The sequence below is a fragment of the Pteropus alecto genome, unplaced genomic scaffold, assembly GCF_000325575.1.
Source record: "Pteropus alecto unplaced genomic scaffold, ASM32557v1 scaffold213, whole genome shotgun sequence".
Lineage (NCBI taxonomy): Eukaryota > Metazoa > Chordata > Mammalia > Chiroptera > Pteropodidae > Pteropus > Pteropus alecto.
Window position 1 is genome coordinate 6,472,265 of NW_006434829.1, and position 17,691 is coordinate 6,489,955.

General features: G+C 39.8%; 2 protein-coding genes and 1 non-coding gene across 6 annotated transcripts in view; 2 read left to right on the forward strand and 1 right to left on the reverse strand.

Annotated features, from left to right (window-relative positions):
- The window catches only part of BRAP (BRCA1 associated protein), a 38,294-nt gene extending 22,656 nt beyond the window's left edge, over positions 1-15,638 (reverse strand). For 2 of the 4 annotated variants that reach the window (XR_003045802.1, XM_015587979.2), the window contains exons 1-8: positions 15,418-15,550; positions 13,472-13,633; positions 12,649-12,847; positions 11,361-11,550; positions 6,393-6,506; positions 4,560-4,708; positions 725-800; positions 133-271 (exon numbers count right to left, since the gene is read on the reverse strand). Coding sequence is in view for 3 of the 4 variants with exons in the window: in XM_015587979.2 (XP_015443465.1) it covers positions 133-271; positions 725-800; positions 4,560-4,708; positions 6,393-6,506; positions 11,361-11,550; positions 12,649-12,847; positions 13,472-13,633; positions 15,418-15,499 (1,111 nt within the window). In the remaining variant the exon portion in view is untranslated. Of the gene's footprint in view, positions 1-132; positions 272-724; positions 801-4,559; positions 4,709-6,392; positions 6,507-11,360; positions 11,551-12,648; positions 12,848-13,471; positions 13,634-15,346 lie in introns of all 4 variants that reach the window. The other 2 variants (XM_006910034.3, XM_015587978.2) reach the window with 2 other exon arrangements.
- LOC112478423 lies at positions 7,330-7,448 on the forward strand. The gene has a single exon (XR_003045824.1). It is a non-coding gene; the product is annotated as a 5S ribosomal RNA (ribosomal RNA).
- Positions 15,639-15,692: 54 nt separating the features above from the next.
- Positions 15,693-17,691, forward strand: part of ACAD10 (acyl-CoA dehydrogenase family member 10) — a 40,485-nt gene continuing 38,486 nt past the window's right edge. The window contains 1 exon segment of the mRNA XM_025045542.1: positions 15,693-15,777. Coding sequence (XP_024901310.1) covers positions 15,710-15,777 — 68 coding nt within the window. The 5' untranslated portion in view covers positions 15,693-15,709.

A 17,691-nucleotide genomic window follows, 5' to 3' on the forward strand; every position in this document is an offset into this window, starting at 1 on the left:
GAAAGAGTGCCCTACAGGGCTTGCGCTTGCCACAGCTGTCAGGAAGATTTCAAGCTATGAGAGAAAGTGGAGGTTCTGAAAGAGGAATTTTCGCATAGAATGAACCGAAATTAGAATTAGGGCGGTGTTCACCTCCAGCATAGTCCCAGACCCGATGGTTGGTGAGCTGCATGGCATACGTGTGCTGGGTTTCCTCAAAGTGCTTATAAGCATGTCGACTTACATATCGTCCACATCCTATGTGGCCACATATTAAACAAATCCAAAGGTTCTGCCAAGAAGAAGGTTTGATCTTAATTAGTTATATAAAAATCCATGCCCTGTCCAATTTGGGGTGGGAAGGGAGCTGACAAAGAATAAAATTTAGAGTGGTTTCTACTGGAGTTTTGAATAAATATGTTTAAAACCCAACAAGCAAGGATGCATTTACCGGTCATTTTCTCACTCTGATTTTTATGGAACTCTAGGTAAACAGCAAGAAAAAAACCTCATAATTTATCAATAAAAGACTAGGCTGTTTCAAAGAACAAAGAATTAGAGCATAAAGTCTTTTGCTTAAGAGTCAAATAACTTTTGTAGTTATATTTCTTGCCTGATGCTAGACCAAAAAAAAAAAAATCAGTTTCAAAAAAGAATTTATAAGAATTTAAGCCACGCGGGACAGAAGAAAACCACAGACAGTTAAAACCGTGTTCAATATTCTTTCCCAACACCCATTACTTACTTCTTGAACACCACACTCAAAACACTTATTTTCTTCAACTGGCTCTGGAGTTTGACAGTATCGGCAAACGGGGCACCTATCCAGAACACCAAAAAATGATGGTACAGATTAAATATGAAAGACAGCTGTTACACAACCCAAAAGTCAAAACCTGAATTTTAAATCCTCCCTCTCATATACTTTTATCATAACTAAAAATATCACTCAAAAGACAAAAACACTTTTGAGCTATTCTCAAATAAAATAAGAAAATACAGAATCTTGATAAAGCAGAGGAAAAGGGAGAAATTTTGATCTGCTTCATACCTTTTCCTACTCTCCCATCTAAAGCTTACATAATCAAAGAATATCAACAGGTTAGAATTAGGAACTTGAACAAGTTATTAATTTTGTTTCATGTCTGGTTATCCATAAAGTATTTTTACTTTAAACAACCTACCTTAACCCTACTTTCCAAAGGTTTAAATCACTTAAAATGTGCCCTGTCCCTTTAGTTTGTTCCTAAAACTTAGAGCTAAAATCTGTAGTAAATTTCACCAAATTAGAAAAAAAAAGATGTTAATGTAGTTCCTGAAATGCACATGACATTTTTCCATAAAATGGACATTACATGTAAGAAGACACTGGTACTCTGTGAGTACTCAAGTTCTGATTTATAAAAAGCCAATAAAAATGGTACTGAAGCCAAAATCATAGATACACAGAGTAGAAAGGTGGTTACCAGTGTTTGGCAGGAGGTAAAAATCAGGTACAAAGCTTCAGTCATGCAAGATAAGTTCTGCAGAGTTGGATTACATCAATGTGACAACAGTTGACAATATTGTACTATGTACTTAAATTTGCTAAGAGGGTAGATCTTCGGTGTTCTCACCACAGAGGGGAAAAAAAAAAAGAAGAAAAAAAGGGAATGGCAAAGGTATGAAGTGATGGATATGTTGATTGGCTGGTTATGGTGAATATTTCACAGTGTGCATACTGGGTCATATGCCTTAAATACATATAGTTTCTGTCAATTAAACCCAATAAAGATGGAAAAAAAAGGGGGCATTGAAAAAACTCGTTAACCCTTTTCAATTATACCCAAGACAAAGTAACTGAGTTAAGTATCAGTCAAGAATATTTGTGTCAGGTGGGCAAAAATGATAGAAAGTGAGTTATAGTTGACACTAAATAAACTGGCACCAAGAAAGAATGTTTAAGATACAACTAGTATCAGTTTTCCACCCAACTGAGTAAATAAAACCAAGAAAAGAAGATTAGCAGGAAGAACAAGTTCTTGTCACAGGTAGAGTCTGTCTGTATTTCCTAAGGGAAAGCTGAAGAATTCAGTCTGTCTCTTTCTTTCGTATCAAAAGAGAAGGCAGAAGACAAACTTGAAGAAATAAAATGGCAGGTGGTAAATGGCAGGCATCATGTCAAAGGCAGAATCTAGCTCTCCGTTATCCCTTTAATCTGTGTGGCAGCTGCAGTCATGGTTTGATGAGAAAACAACAAACTAATTCTGAAATGTAATTTTCTACATTGTGGCAGAATGATTTTTCTGCAATGTAAGTATCCTGAGAATAAAGAGAAAAAACATTTCAAAAATAAACTTATTTGTACTAACACAACTAGCACTCTATGATACGCCATCTCATCTATTAAAAAAAAAATTAAGTCTATTAAATTTATCCTGCCTTCCCTTTCGAAAATAATTTTAAGTTGTTATCTTATTTTCCTGAAAAGATATTTGGGGAAACCCTCCCAGAATGTCCTTTCCTGACATCTCCATGTAAAAAACCATCCTTCAAGACCTGGTACCAATGCTACCTCCTCCACACAGCCCTTCCTGACCATCCTGGAGCGGGAGTCATCTCTCTTTCCTCCAATCACTACCCAGAATTGCATGCTTTCCTGTGTATGTGTGAAGTCCCTGACTTCAGACTGAACTTCCCTAAGGAGGTTCTGTCTGAGTCTCTCACATCAGCACCCAGCACTGTACTATGCATATATTAAGAATTCAAAACCCATTTGCTGAAGAAACCACATGTATACTGAAGGCACCTGCCAGGCCTCATACCCCATTTAGAAGGTTGAATTCTAGCCCCAGTTCTGGCATTCTCTGGCCATGACACTTTCAGCATGCTGATATTTGCCTTGTAAAACGAAGAGGTTGGACAAGGTGGTCATTGAGGAAACTTCCACTTTAAAATGCTATAGTTCTATGACAGTAGAACCTGTACTGAAAGTAAAATTGGAGTGGCAGGGAACAAAGTGTCCAGAACTTACATGGTGTACAGATGGACACAAGATACAGATAAACAGTTTACGAAATGCACACATCTCAGTGTGGCTTTATTCCAAGTAAATTTAAACCTGGACAATTCTCCAATAATAACACAGAATTGACTGAGGTCTCTATAGGATTGGGGCAAGATTCTTTTCCAGCTAAACAAGCTATTGGAAAACTCAGGGTTTATTTATTTGCTCAAAAATATTTTCAGCTACGGCCATGCCACCCTGAACAAGCCCGATCCCATCTGATCTTGGAAGCTAAGCAGGATCGGGCTTGGTTGGGAGACCACTCAGGAAGACCAGGTGCTGTAGGCGTGAAAAATAAAAAATAAGGGATTGTAACCTGACAAGGTCTTTGCAATCTGTGAGGTCAACCAAGGATTGCCTTGCCTAAAAAAATATATATATATGTATATATATATATTTTTTTCCCCAAGCTCCTATAATGTTCCAAGCTCCTATAATGTACCAGGTCTCCTGCTAAGTGTAAGGGGCACAGCAGTGGACAAATCAGACAAGGTCCCTGCTGTGTGAAAGCTAGCATTCTTCTTCTGGTCACTTGAGGATGGAGAACAGCTTCCTATAGACTTTCACCCTTCCTAACTTCTGGGCCTTGGAACGTGATCTTCCTCTTCCCATGTACACACCTCCTCCCATGCTGCCTTCTCCCTGGTCACCCTCTTCATGTGGCTAACTCCTACACATCCTCTATCAGATGCCACTTCTCAGACAGCCCTGGCTGTGTCAGGGCCCGAGTTCTCCAGTCACGATGCTGAATACTGCTCCTTTATAACACCTGTTAATGGCTGTGACTTCACATTTAATTGTGTTTATTTGGTTCTGCGTCTTCCACTCTGTACTGGGAAACCCACAAGGCCAGCGTCTGATCTACCTTTCTAGCTAAGTCCCATGGTGCGGTTTGCAAAGGGAGCAACAACCCTTGATTAAAAAAAAGAGGTACAGGTTACATCTCAGTTCTTTATCTGTACAATGTCGCCCTACAAGTAAGGACTCTGTTGCACTGGGAAACAGGACACTGTAGGTGTGTGTGCACTTCATGCTTAGTGACTGCTATTACAACTGGCCACTGAGCCACCAACATTTATCAGATTTATTAACAATGTGATAAATCTAAAATGTTAGATTGCTATAGGCCAGTGGATAAGAAAGCGAAAGTAAATGGCAGACATTGGTGCAGGTGATAAATGAGAGTTCAGACCTAGATTTCATTTTAGTGCTTTAAACAGCTTTAAAGCTAAGCTTCACTTTTTTTCTTTTTCTTCATTCTCTGACTCTTGGAAGGAAATAATAACTCATGCTACTTTGTGAAATTCTACAAGAATTCAAAATCAGCACACTAAAAAGGGGTTGGTCTAGAATGCTCATTCCCATGTGTACTAAGGAATGTGAAGAAGAAAAATAGAAAGCCCTTGCACGTGACCTCATTACTCTTGTGGTGCCAAATATCTGCAATAATTCATTTTTGGTGGTGGCTATTTTTAATTTTGGGAAAGGATAAGAGTGGGCTTTGAAAGGGCGGGAGATGAGGCACTGCACTTACGTCGTGTCGTCCCAGCGCTGCAGACACTGGCTGTGGAAGCTGTGGTTACATAACGTGGTGAGGATGCCATTCACAGACTCGTCCATGCGCTCCAGACACACTGTGCACTTGGGGAGCTCGGTCAGGTCCATCACGGGGAGGCTGGCGCCCTATAGTGAAACACCTTGCATAAGCCTCAGTCTTCACCACCAGTTCTATTTTTTCTAAAAAATAATACTTTTCCTATTTCTTTTTGACTCCTGGCAGAATGTTCTCAACATTACTGCTCTGTGCAAATAATTTAAATTGGTAAGATTTTAATTCATTCAACAAATACTGATCAAGCACCTCCTATATTGCCAGCACCATGCTAGGCACTAAGGATGTGGAGATGAACAAAGCAAAGATCCCTGCCCTCACAGAGCTGACATACTAGGAAAGGAGACTACTGCCAAAACCTAACAGGGAATCTAAAACATTACCAGACTCCTAGCTGTAACTCTAAAGGTCTATGGCTATAACACAACACAAGTGAATCAAAGCGACAGAATAAGAATGTATCTGAATAGTTTTTCCACAGAGTAAATTAAAACTTAACACTTTCTACTACGTGATAATAGTATCAACAACACTGATTTTATTTACATATTCGTTTAACACATACTTATCGAGTCCTTGGTATGTGTGCCAGATGCTATTCTAGGTATGGAATGATGGTGAGTGAAAACAGATTCAGTTAGTCAAAAAAAAATAAACAAAAAACAAAAAACAAGGTCAGTCCCTGCTCTCATAAAGTTCAGACTCTAGTAGAGACAAAAATCAAGTTAAAAAAAATGTGTAATTATCACTAGTCATGAGTACTATGAAAAGCAAAGTATGGGAAGCTATAACAAGGTGTGAAATGTGGGACATAATGTTTTAGGTGGTCAAGAAGGGCACCCCTCAGACAGTGATGTTTGACCTGAGCCCCGCTGGCTATAAGATGGGCAGGAGTTATTGAGGCAAACGTGGGGAGGCACACACATAAGGACATGCGGAGAAAAATTACATTAATCTATGGTCCCTAAAGGGTAGACATTTACAGGAAATCTCTGAAGAAGCCATGTTCATTTAGAGAAGACAATCTATAAAACTGAGGCCTAGCAGAAAGGAAGCCTGATTTTATCACATCGATTTTTATTTTACCTAACATAACAGAAATCCAATCAGAACTTACTTCCATCAAGCTGATTTCAAGGTATAAAGCCTTTTAGGTCTACTTTAAAAGAAAGGAAGTCTTAAAAAGATAACAGAGGTGAATCCACTACTTTATAAAACGATGCAAGTGAGCACACATTTTAAGAAAGGTTCCCAAGGTGGGTGGTAGCTCAGAGCAATTACAAACTGCTCTCAAAATAGAAACAATTAGGATAGGGTTTGAGAGTTGATACTTAAAACAAAAACACTTCTTTTAGGCTTCAGGCGATATGTCATTGATCTGGAATAGATGAACACTCAACTTCAGTAAGAGAGATAATATCCTTTTTTTACATTTTTGGACAATTTAAAAAATTTGAGATAAAATTTACCATTTTAAAGTGTACAATTCTGTGGGGCTTTAAAAAAATTTTTTCAGTATACTGACAAGTTTGAGCAACCATCACCACTCTAATTCTAGAACAATTCTATCACTCTAAAAAGAAACCTTATCCTCATTAGTTACTCTACAACTCTCTCCCCCGCAGCCCCTGGCAACCACTAACCTACTTTGTCTCTATGGATTGGCCCATACTCGACATTTCCACAGATATCCTAACATTCAATTTTATACACTGGGATATATTTATAGCAAATGTAAGACTTAGTCACACTTACATCTTCAGATTTTAGTACTTCAGCCCTTTCCACATAGACCAGCTGGCAAACATCATCTTCTATTGAGTTGAACTGGCGACCATTGCATGCCATATAAAAACTATCTGCATCGGCCTGGGTACACCAATGAGGAAAAGGAAAAAATTAAGAGAGATATCCTGAAAACATGCTTTGTATTCAAGATTACAAAGCTCAATTATTCTCTTCATCAGCTTTTAAATCTTATACTTAGGAGAGAAAGCAGCCACCAAAAGTAACATCTATGGAAGCAGGAAGCAGGTTCATAGGCTAATCTAACTCTGCAGGTCAATATCCTTCATCTCTACTGTTTCCTGATACACGACAGTTTCATTTGAACTAACAGAAGCTACTGAAATGCAATAAGCTGATAACTAGTACAGTTTTAATATTCAACCAGCAACGGTCAACATTTCCCTTGATATCAGTATTTTTTTTCCTCCAGTCAGCACTTTCACAGCTGCTGGAAGTAAACACTTATTTTTGCAAAACCTGGAACCAAATCATAACTGACAGTTATTAGGGAATAGTCTTTTTAAAAAATGTCAGCATCTATGTCAGACAAAAATAAAGGACCAGTGGAACTGGTTTAGAGTGAAAAGCCAACTCCATCTCTTCAATAAACCAAATAACAATAATATATGATAGATAAAGATCCCATTAGGAGATTTTCAGCAACCTAGTGTGTAATACCAAAAGCAAAACTCTTAGCCAAGATCAACATGAATCAGCCTTTAAAATACTAATAGTCCCTGGGAGTAGAAGATAGATGGAATCAGAAGAAACAGTCCCCTTCAGGCAAAGTTCCAAAGGCACATGTCATTTGTGAATATGGACACAAGTTAATCAAATCTTCTAGTCTAGCCTTAGTAGAAAGTAACAAACAGATGATTTCAGTTTTTAAATTTAGCAATTTTTCATCTACGGCCATGCCACCCTGAACATGCCTGATCTCGTCTGATCTCGGAAGCTAAGCAGGGTCGGGCCTGGTTAGTACTTGGATGGGAGACCAGTTAGGAATACCAGGTGCTGTAGGCATTAAAAAAAAAATTGAATAAATTTAGCAATTTTTCGATGCATCTGAGAGGTCAAGGCTTTTCTGGACCTCACTCCCACATAGTCATTAGCAATAGGAAGCATAGGAAGTTGTGTGCTTTGGCCCTACCAATGTAGACAAGCTGCTTGGGGGAGGAAGGGTGTTCTGCAAAAGGAAATGCCACACTGTCAACCTCTCGGAAGAGATTCCAGTCTATACCAGGCAAAAACAGTCCTGCCTGTCTACCCACACAGAGTATGGAATCTTACAGCAAATGCTTGTAAGCTTTTCAGCAACTTTTAATTTCACTCCAATGATGTAATTCAAGTGTGGATTCTTGATTATTTATGCTTTCTTAATATGACCAACTGAGCTAAACAGTGAGAATGACCAATTTTGAATGTAGTTATATGTAGAGAGGGGCTTTCTTTCAGCAAACAACCTATGTACTGGGTACAGCACAATTTAACTTTAAAATGTTAAAAGCTAATTCTTGAATAATACATCTCTTTAATACTAAGAAGAGGAGACCTAAAATGGCTTCCTTCTTCTTTAAGAGCAATGACTTTTTCTTGAAATGCTTATGGATGAGTAAACAGCACACTGAGCAAATGAGGGAAGAGACTGCCTGGAAGCGAGGGCTACAGGTCAGCTCCTCAGGGCCTCAAGCACCATCAAGAGCTGGCTGCAGCTGCGCCAGCTGAATGAGAAAAGGTAGTCCCCTCCTCAGACCTCCAGTTTGGTAAATGCTAAGCGACTAGGCCACCTCAGAGGAAGGGAAAAGGTTTATGATACTGGGCATGTGATAAAATCTACTCAACATCAGATAAATTATTCCTTTCTTAGAGTTGTTTATACCAGAGAAACGTACTTTTTGAACACATTGATTTCTTCTTTAAATCTTGGTATTGGAAATGTAGCTGCACTTGTTCAGATATTTACTAAGCACCCAGCATGTGCCAGGCACTGTGCTATGCACTGGGATAAGAATAGAGAACAAAATATATATGCTTCCTACTTCAACCCCCACTGCAATACACAAAACAAAAGCCTGAAGTTAACAGCAAAAAACATAGATGAAACAACTCTTTTATTTAAAATGCTTGCATTTGCAGGAGCCCCAAATTGAAAGAAACCCAGCTTTTTTCCCCCTAGTCCTTGTTCTTATTATTCTCTTCTCAGGATAAACTCAAGAAAAAGAAAAATCCACTATAATCAAGATTCCTTTACTGTCATGATGATCGACTATAGTGTTGAGAACACATTTTTACTTCTCAAAAGAGGGGTCTCCTTGGCTGTGCTAATCATGCAAGTGAAAATGAGCCAACGCAGTCTACTGAGAAATAATCTCTCCTGTTTTGTCCCGAAGAAGTACAAAATTGAACCCCCTCCTGCCTTCTTATGTCCTGATGAATTACGAATTCCTTAACCAAAGACTAAGTTTCCTAAAGGTCACATTTCAATCTTGTAAGCACACCCCTCCAGCATAAAGCTGAGGCCAAAGGAAATTCAAGAGAGTACAAAAGATATAGGGAAGGCTTATTAGTTAATAAAAATTCTCTGGTGAGAAAAGTAAAGGAATAAGAATATAGTTGGCTACCTAAGCTATGGAGTCAGGCTGCTTGGGTTTGAATCCTAACTCTGACATTTATTAGCTGTGTAGCTTTGGGTAGTGACTTATCCATGTTTGTTTCCTGAACTATAAAAGAAACTTAATGACATCTACCTCATGGCATTGTTGAGAGCAAGCGAGGAGCTAATACATGAAAAGCATTTATAACAGCTCTTGCATTTAATAAATGTTCAACAAAAACTATTAAGTCTATTATTCTCATTAGGGCCTAATATTAATTTAATGTCAAGTCATACCAGGAGGGTGTTTTTAGGCCTCAAAAAGTCCCTGACAGAATGAACCTCAGACCCTAATCCAGCATTAGCAATAAATACAACTCATGATACCAAGGTCAAGGGTTCCCCATGGGGATCATGGGAAAGAGCATGCAGCAAGCTGTTTGAAAGTCTCAGAAAACATCAGTCAACTTGAGCAACCTGCACTTGGTCAAAAGACAGAGGTGGAGAAACAGTAACAGACATACAGAGAAAAATCCATTAACAGTAACAGAAAATTTCCACAGCATTATCTGCATACTACGAAAAACTTGCTATAGAGAAGTTTGTGGGTTTATTAGACTTCAGACAACTTAACAAGTCTAATATGTTCTTAAACTTTTTTTCCTTCTCTTTCTGTGACTTTTCCTGTTACTTGATTGCCATTAATTTTTAAGTAGAAGCTATAACTAAAATATTGCTATTACACAATTTTTTTTGCAAACTGTGACTATCTTCCCCACACTTTCCTCCCATTCCTACTGGAAGAGGGGTATGCCCTAGGGCTCAGTCCCAGCTCAGTCACTTACTTGAAGCTGTGTAACCCTGGGCAAATCACCAACCTTTCTCTGTCGTCAGTTTCTCCATTTGTAAAAGAGGGAAAACAACAGTACTTGTCTATTTCTTAGGGTTATAGTGAAGAGTAAGTGAGATAATGCACGTGAGCGGTACAGAACAAGCAGTCAATAAAGGTTGCATATTATCATCGCTATTCGTACTGTTACATGTGCCACTTGCCGATTATTTGCAAAGCTCTTCAGTGATCCTAGAGGGTCTCTTGACAGTCAGTAAATGCAGTTGTTTTAAGTGTTTTTCTGTTCTTAGGGTCAACTTGTGAAGTCTAAGTCTCCAGGATAGTTGAAACACATTTTAAATGTCTCCTTCAATGGTGGGGGGCTTTGAAAGGCCAACTATAACAATTGTGCAAGCTCTTGTACACGGAACTTCACACTTAGGGTTCTCTTTCTATGGGCCACAGAACAGGTACACCTATAATCCAACTCTCACTTCTCCTAATTTCCTCCCCATGGCAAATAAATGGCTGCTACTGCTGTCAACTCTAGATTTCTATAACAAGGAAAGAGGAAATGACAAGTGGGCCTTGTGTCATGGGCTCTCTTTCACCCACAAACCTCGGTAACCAGTCAGAGGCAATGGAAATGATCCTACAGGCACACCCATTTTTGTCAATCTGCCAGTTGAAACTGCCTACTTATCTGGGGCTAATTCGGAAAGGCTGTTTATCAGTGAGGTGAGAAAGAAGTAACTTTTGACAAAGCTGCATTTCAAAACCTAATGAATGGACAAATATAACAAGCTATTAAAAAATATGCATACTCATAAGAATGAACATATAAAACCAAGAAAAATATCTAACATCTTTAGAACTAAGACACATGAAAAATGTTGTTTAATGCAAAAAGTGAAATGAATTGGATGGCAAAACCTTCTTCTATCCAAAAGTACCTATTATAATGCTCAAGTACTTTTAAAAATGGAAAAATTACCATTCTTTCAGTGTTTCTGTCTCTCTACTGCAGTAATATACAATCAGAACTCTAAAGCATCTATAATACTTCAAAGAATGTCACAAAAATCCCTTTGATCACCAAAATTTAAAAAAAAAATGGATCTCATTTTCTAAAATGTGCCAAAGAACATCTTTTAAAAAGAGAATGAAAACAACAGGGGCATAGGGTTATAATGGTGAATAATAATTTAGTGTCAATTTAAAAAGTTTGGGAAACTATTGCTCTACTGGAGTAGTTACTACTGGATAAACAAACAAATAAACACAACCCTAGATTTCATACCCAATCAGATTTATTAAAAAGTATGGGTATGAATTAGAATCGTGTGTCTGTTAATAAATTTAGAATACTTCTAGAATTACAACAATATCTGAGAAGATACGTATTATCAAGAATCTTAAGTGCAGAATGTTGCAAATTACACACAGCTAGTATCATACAATTTCAAAAACACAGTTTCTGTGGCAAAGAGATTTTTAATATCTTAACTTTTACCTGTGCACTAAACTTTATCAGCACCATATATTGATTTGGAGTAGAGTCTCTGATGATTTTCATTTGTTCAATTACTTCGTTAAATGGGGCGACAAACTTCATAAGGTCATGACTGGTCATTGTAGCAGGGACTGTGAGAATACACAGCATGGCACTGCGCCTCACATCTTCTTTTAAGGAGGTCATCTTACTAATAAGACAATAATTAGACTGTCTTGAATAGATGAGGTATAGTTAGTTCAGACAACACTAGACAACTTTTATGTCTAAGAAAATAGGAAAAAATAAAACTTGTAATACTTCACATATCAATTTAAATAGCTTATTATTATTTTACCTGAAAATATACATGGGTATTTGCAGAATCCCTTAAACATATCTGTGATAGAGTTTAAGGTAAACTTAGAAAAGCTCTATATTGCACCCACCACTGAAATTTTTAATCTTCAGTTAAAGGCTTGTTATGATTATAAATCAGCATGAAGCGAAACTGTAGTTTGTGTTTTATTCTCATTAGTATTTAAATAATAATCTCTCATTATATAACTTAGAAGCACAACTCTTAACTATAATCCCGCAGGGTCTGGAAGAGAAAAAAGAATTCTAAACCATGAGGATGTGACTCCGAAGGTTACAGAAAGTGTTGCTGGGTTGGAATAGCTGGAATAGAGGGGAAAGAAAAACCTCCCACAATGCAATATACTTTTGAAAAGCTGCAAACTCACTTCAATGGCTGTGATCCAAATGGCTGAGTATTCACTGTTTCCCACTGGGAACTTAGCAAATAAGTTAGGACAAGGAGAGTCTTTAAAGAGATCAGCTACCAATTATGCCAGGAGCTGATGGCCCATCTTAGAGATTATCTAGCCAAATGCTTCTTTTCCTTTGGCCTTTGGCCTCCAGCAAGCTTTGCTTGGACCACAGAAAAGGGTAAAAGGAGGTGATGAAATTGCAATCCATTAAATAAGTTTTTAGCAGCTGCTTTCATAAAGATTTGGTGGGGATGAGAGACTGCATCGATGTTCAGTTTTCCAATCATCTTGCATGCCTACCTTCTCAGGAAATTTTTTCCTAGGAAGTGTATCTACATGTTTCCTTTATAAGGAGAAGCTTTAACCCAATCTACAAGATTAACCAAATGTCAAATATCTAAGAATTTCTAACACACAATATATGAAAGTACTATCTTTTTAAATCTTAAAATATTCACTTCCCTTTAGTGCAAGAGATTTTTCACAGCCCTAAGGCAAAAAATAAACCAACTCAAAAGGAAGAAGATTTTTCTTACTTTGTCTTGTATAGATGCATAATACCATGGACTATTTCAACTGATGGATTTCCACTGAAGAATGAAATCTGGTCTGGAAGCTGTTTGGATGGAGAATCGGGAGCAGCATTTACACTTTCTTTACTTTGATCTTTACTTCTCTGTGCAGTGGGGGATGCTTCTGAAGACTTTCTTTCTTCCACTGTAGCTTCCAGCTCATCTTTCACAAATCAAAAGTTAGCAATTATAAACTGATAGGAAATATGTTGAAGGATTCTAATCAGATTAAAAGTTTGAGTCAGAAGAATAAACTTTGAGAGAAAAATTGTAATGTGTTGCATTAAGAACTATATTCACAGAACAGCTGCATTTTGGGGGCATCTCAACTTGAAAGTGCTTCTCTCTGCCCAATAAAAATCTCATTAACACCCTCAGAAACTCAAGGATGGCTCTTAACTTTGGCAGTACCATAATAAAAACAGATGTCTCCTAAGTAGGACAAATGTTTAGGGCTATTAAGTTTGAACACCAAACCTACCAGTTCTGACCACTCCCCTGATTGGAGTGAGCTGGCAGAGCAGAGGGAGACACAACATGCTTTTCTGTATTCATTCGTGATCTGCCACTGACCTAGGTGGCAACTCACTGAATAGAGTTGTCAACCCAGCTTGTTAAGATTAATTTAGAAGAAATATTTGGAGAAGCTGAAATCTCATGTTAGGCAGTCAATGAAAGATAAAAGCATGCTAGAGGTCAAAACTGCAGATTCATTGACCAACACGTGTATAACAGGCAATCAGAGGCTTACATTACAAAAGAAGAGTCTAGGATTTTAAAAGCATACCTGTGTTGGACTTCATGGTCTCTATGATCATATCTGTCATTTCTCGACGACCAAGATGCTGATGTATGATTGCTGCCTTCTCCCCTGGTGACTTCCCTTCTAAACAGGCTACAGCTGAAGCTAGTGTCTTCTTCTTGATCTCCTCATCCGACATTTCCCCGGCTAAAGAACACATGAATAATTAATACCTGATAATAAAACAGGCACCTCTCCACTCTCAATGTATCCATTGATAGGTTTCACTTTTCTCTCTGCTGCCTTCCTCCAAAATGTTAAGATGCCTTTGCGGTGTCCATCTCACTCACCTCTGGGGCTCCTGCAGTGCCCAGCAGTCAATAAACATCCAGTGCAATAAGTTCAGAAATGCAAGGTTGTTCTAGTGAAATGACTCCCTTTAAGGCAAATCAATGAGAGCAAGAGCTCGAAAAAGATTTGACAGTGATTATACCCAGGTGAACTAACCTTTTTGTAACACCGGGTAAACTGCAACTGTGCATTGAGTGCAAAATGAAGGTATCAAGTCATTATCATTAATGAACAAAACTTTCAAAAACTTTTAGGGTAATTACCTTAAACTACCCTAATTTGTTAGCCTAATGCTATGAATCATATTACAAAAATCTATGATTACTGTCTTAAATCAATGAAACACATAAAAATGAAAAAGGAATTTGGAGACTTGACTGAAATATTCTTAACATAAGTTCTGTCAGGGCAGGGACCAGGCCTGTTTTGCCCATCACTTACACCATAGTGCCTAGCACACACTGGAAGCTCTTTAAGGATATACAGACTAATGATTAAATGAATCAATGGCTGACCCATGAAGAAGTGTATATGTGGCTAATGTAGATTTGGTTGACTTTCAGAACTCAGAAATAACTTTTAGCCTTTGAAAAATGCTCATAACTCATTAGATCATATTTAATCTTTAATTTGCAGCTCTAAAATTCACATACTCAGGAAAGTCTCCAACCATACCATCCTTACTTGTCCATTTTCCTCCCCAAACCAAACAGATCCTCTTGTAATAGTTCTCCACACTGTTTCTTCCCTGCCTTCACGGCACTTATCACAGTTGTAATTCTGCATTTATTCTGTAATTAATTCATCTATCTTCCCCAATTAACTGCTGGTGCCATTAAAGCAGGAACCATGTCTGATTCTGCAAACAACTAAAGCTCCCGCAGACAGTGAGCATTCAATAAGTACTTCTTGAATGAAAGACGTTATTGTTAGGTAATTGTTTGAGATCCAAGAACAATCTAGTTGCAGTCCCCACCTAAGGAGGTTGTGTGGCTGGTAAGGAAGAGCTCAGACTCTCAAGTTCAGCTTGCTACGTTAGAATCCCAGTTTCACCACTTACAGAGAATCATGGGCAAGTCATTCAATCACTGGGCTTCAGTTTCCCAATTTGTAAAAAGGGGCATCCACCCATCTAACCTAATAGAATTGTTAAGATAAAGAAGATAATGCACACAAGTACAGTGCTGGGGTATAGAAAGTATACGAATGTTAATTACATTTATTACTGTTGTTACCAAGAGCCAAATTTTTTTTTTTTTTTTTTTCAAAAAGAACGATTTAATTTACCCAGGGATCGTCAGCGTCCCTGGGTTTCTAGTCCCTGCACTCATAAAGCCCAGAGGAAGGCAACTTACAAAACTCCACTATAACCCAGAGCGGGGAGGCGACGCGCCAGGTGTAAACAGAGTGCCCGTGGAAAGGTACCAGGAGGGAGGGACCGGGAATGTCTTCCCAGAGATGACACCAGGGAAGGCCTCTTAAGGAAAGATGGAATGAGAGGGAACCAACCACTTCTCAGCTTCTTCCTGAGGTAACAGCGCTCGCCGCGGCCTTTCCCCGAGCCCGTACCTCGGGAAGACGGGCTGCCCCTGGGGTCCAGGCACGGGCTACAGGGAAGGCGGCGAGGCCGCGGGACTCACCCGCGGCGCAGAAGCCGAAGCCGGCGGGAACGGGCGAGTGTTCTGCGAGCTCCAGTCGGATAACAACCAGTGACACACTCATAGGGCAGGCGCTGGCCGGCGCGGGCCCCGGCGGGCTCGGGCGAGGCTGGGAGGCGAGCCGAGAGGCCGAGCAGCCAGGGCGAGGAGCGCCGCCACCACCTCAGCGCGGCTGTCGCCGCCTCAGCAGCAGCAGCTCCTCGCGCAACCCTCAGAGCCACAACCACCTCCACTTCCGCCTCCCGGCCGCCGTCGCTGACCCACGGGGGCACGCATGCGCAGACCACCGTGCGCTCCGATTGGCTGGGGTGGCGGCCGCGTGACTGGCGTAGCAGCGTGGAGGTGAGCCTGAGCTCCTCTAGACGGTGTCGGGAAGGGGAGACGTTGCGGGCAGTGTGGGTACTACCTATCAGTCAAGCCGGTAGGTGCGTTTGCTCCCAGGCCCGAGTTAACCTACCCGAGAGGCCTTGCTTGGCCCACTGAAGATGACGGCCAAGGGTCCCCGGTTCCGCTAGGTCTCCTAATTGTCCGAGAAATCTGCGCTGTGCGGAGGCGTTTGCCTCTTTTTGCCGCATTTGACCGCTAGCTCTAGCTGTAGGCGGAGTTGCTTTGTGTCGTCCTCACTTTACAGATAGGTACACTTAGACCTAGGTGAACCCGCCTCTCCTAGGGCCCTGGGTTACTCGAGTAGGGACTCGACTGCAGTGTTTCTGTTAAGGTAGGGCGGTGGGCTGGTTAAGTGCACAGTGCTGGAGATAGATCTGGGTCCTGCTCTCCGCCCCGTCACTTCACAAACGTTTACTGTTTACTGAAAGCCTAGGCATTATTGGGATGGTGGGAGTATACTGGTGAATAAGATAAACACCCAGTTCCTGTTCTTGTGGAGTCGTCCTTGATCACCAGTTTCATGACCTTGAGCTAGGTTTTGTGTAAAATTGGAATCATAACCTCATAAAGCTGAGAGGATGAAATGAATAGAGCCTGTGACTATATCGGTTTTTCTGAGATTCAGCATTCTTTCCAGTATGTCAGATTGCCTTTGGCATGTATATATTGTGAACCAAATCCATATGTATGGCATATGACCAAATGCTATTCTAGGTATATGCTATAGTGATATCTGGACGTGTGTAGGTATCTAGACTATGTATGCATAGAACATGTCCACATGATAATATGTGTATGTATACCTTGTGAATGTACCCTATGAAATATATTTCAGTAGACATAGTTATATTAGGGTTTCTCGATCTCTACACTATTGACATTTTGGGTCCTGATAGTTCTTTGGAGTGTTAAGCAGCATCCTTGGCCTGCCCCACTAGATACCAGTGGCACTCTCCAAGTGGTGACAACCCAAAATGTCTCCAGGCATTGCCAAAGGTCCTCTTGGGGGCCAAAATTGACCTTGTTGAGAATCATTGGTTTATGTGAAAGTACATATGCCACATGCACCACATATGCATATAACATGAGACCTCATGTGACCGTTTTATAGTATATTTGATGATGTTCCAGGTACTAACTTGAGTGCTTTACACACTTTATCTCATGCAGTAGTAACAACAACTTTATGAGATGGGTACTATAATCAGTCTCATTTTCCAGAGGAGGAACCTGAGGTTCAGAGAGAGAGAGTCACTTGCTCAGGATCTCACACTTAGTAAGTGGCAGAGCTAGAATTTGAACCTAGGCGATCTGATTCCAGAGCCAAAATTCAATCCCTACTACACCATCTCCTTAATATATGATAATACACACTATATGTGCATATTTATGGCAGCGTAGTTTAGGTAGCACATCTGTATTATATTAATCTCATTCTGAGAGGCAGAGAGAAGACAGATATGGTACAGAAGGAATGGTGCCAGTTCCAGAGAACTAGAATTGTTAGCTACAGTTGGGCAAGTTGGTCTTGTTACAGTTCTTTGAGGCTGGCAGCCACTAAATCAGTTCCCCTGTTTTCCTCTATTTTCTGATTCATTCGATTTATTCATCTTTCCAACTCATTTATACTGAGCACCTGCTGTGTGTCTAGACTCTGTGCTAGATACAAAGATAAGTCCTTGCTTTAAGGGGTTTACAATTAGAAGGGGAGATAAACATGAAAACATTTTCTGCGTACTGGGGTAACTGTTCTAACGAAGGTATGGAGAAGAAGCAGTGGAAGTAAAGAAAAAAAAAAAAGTAACAATCTGCCTGGAAAAAGAAAGAAAAGCCTCTCCAGAGGGTAAAGCTGAGGCTATGGGGTAAAGT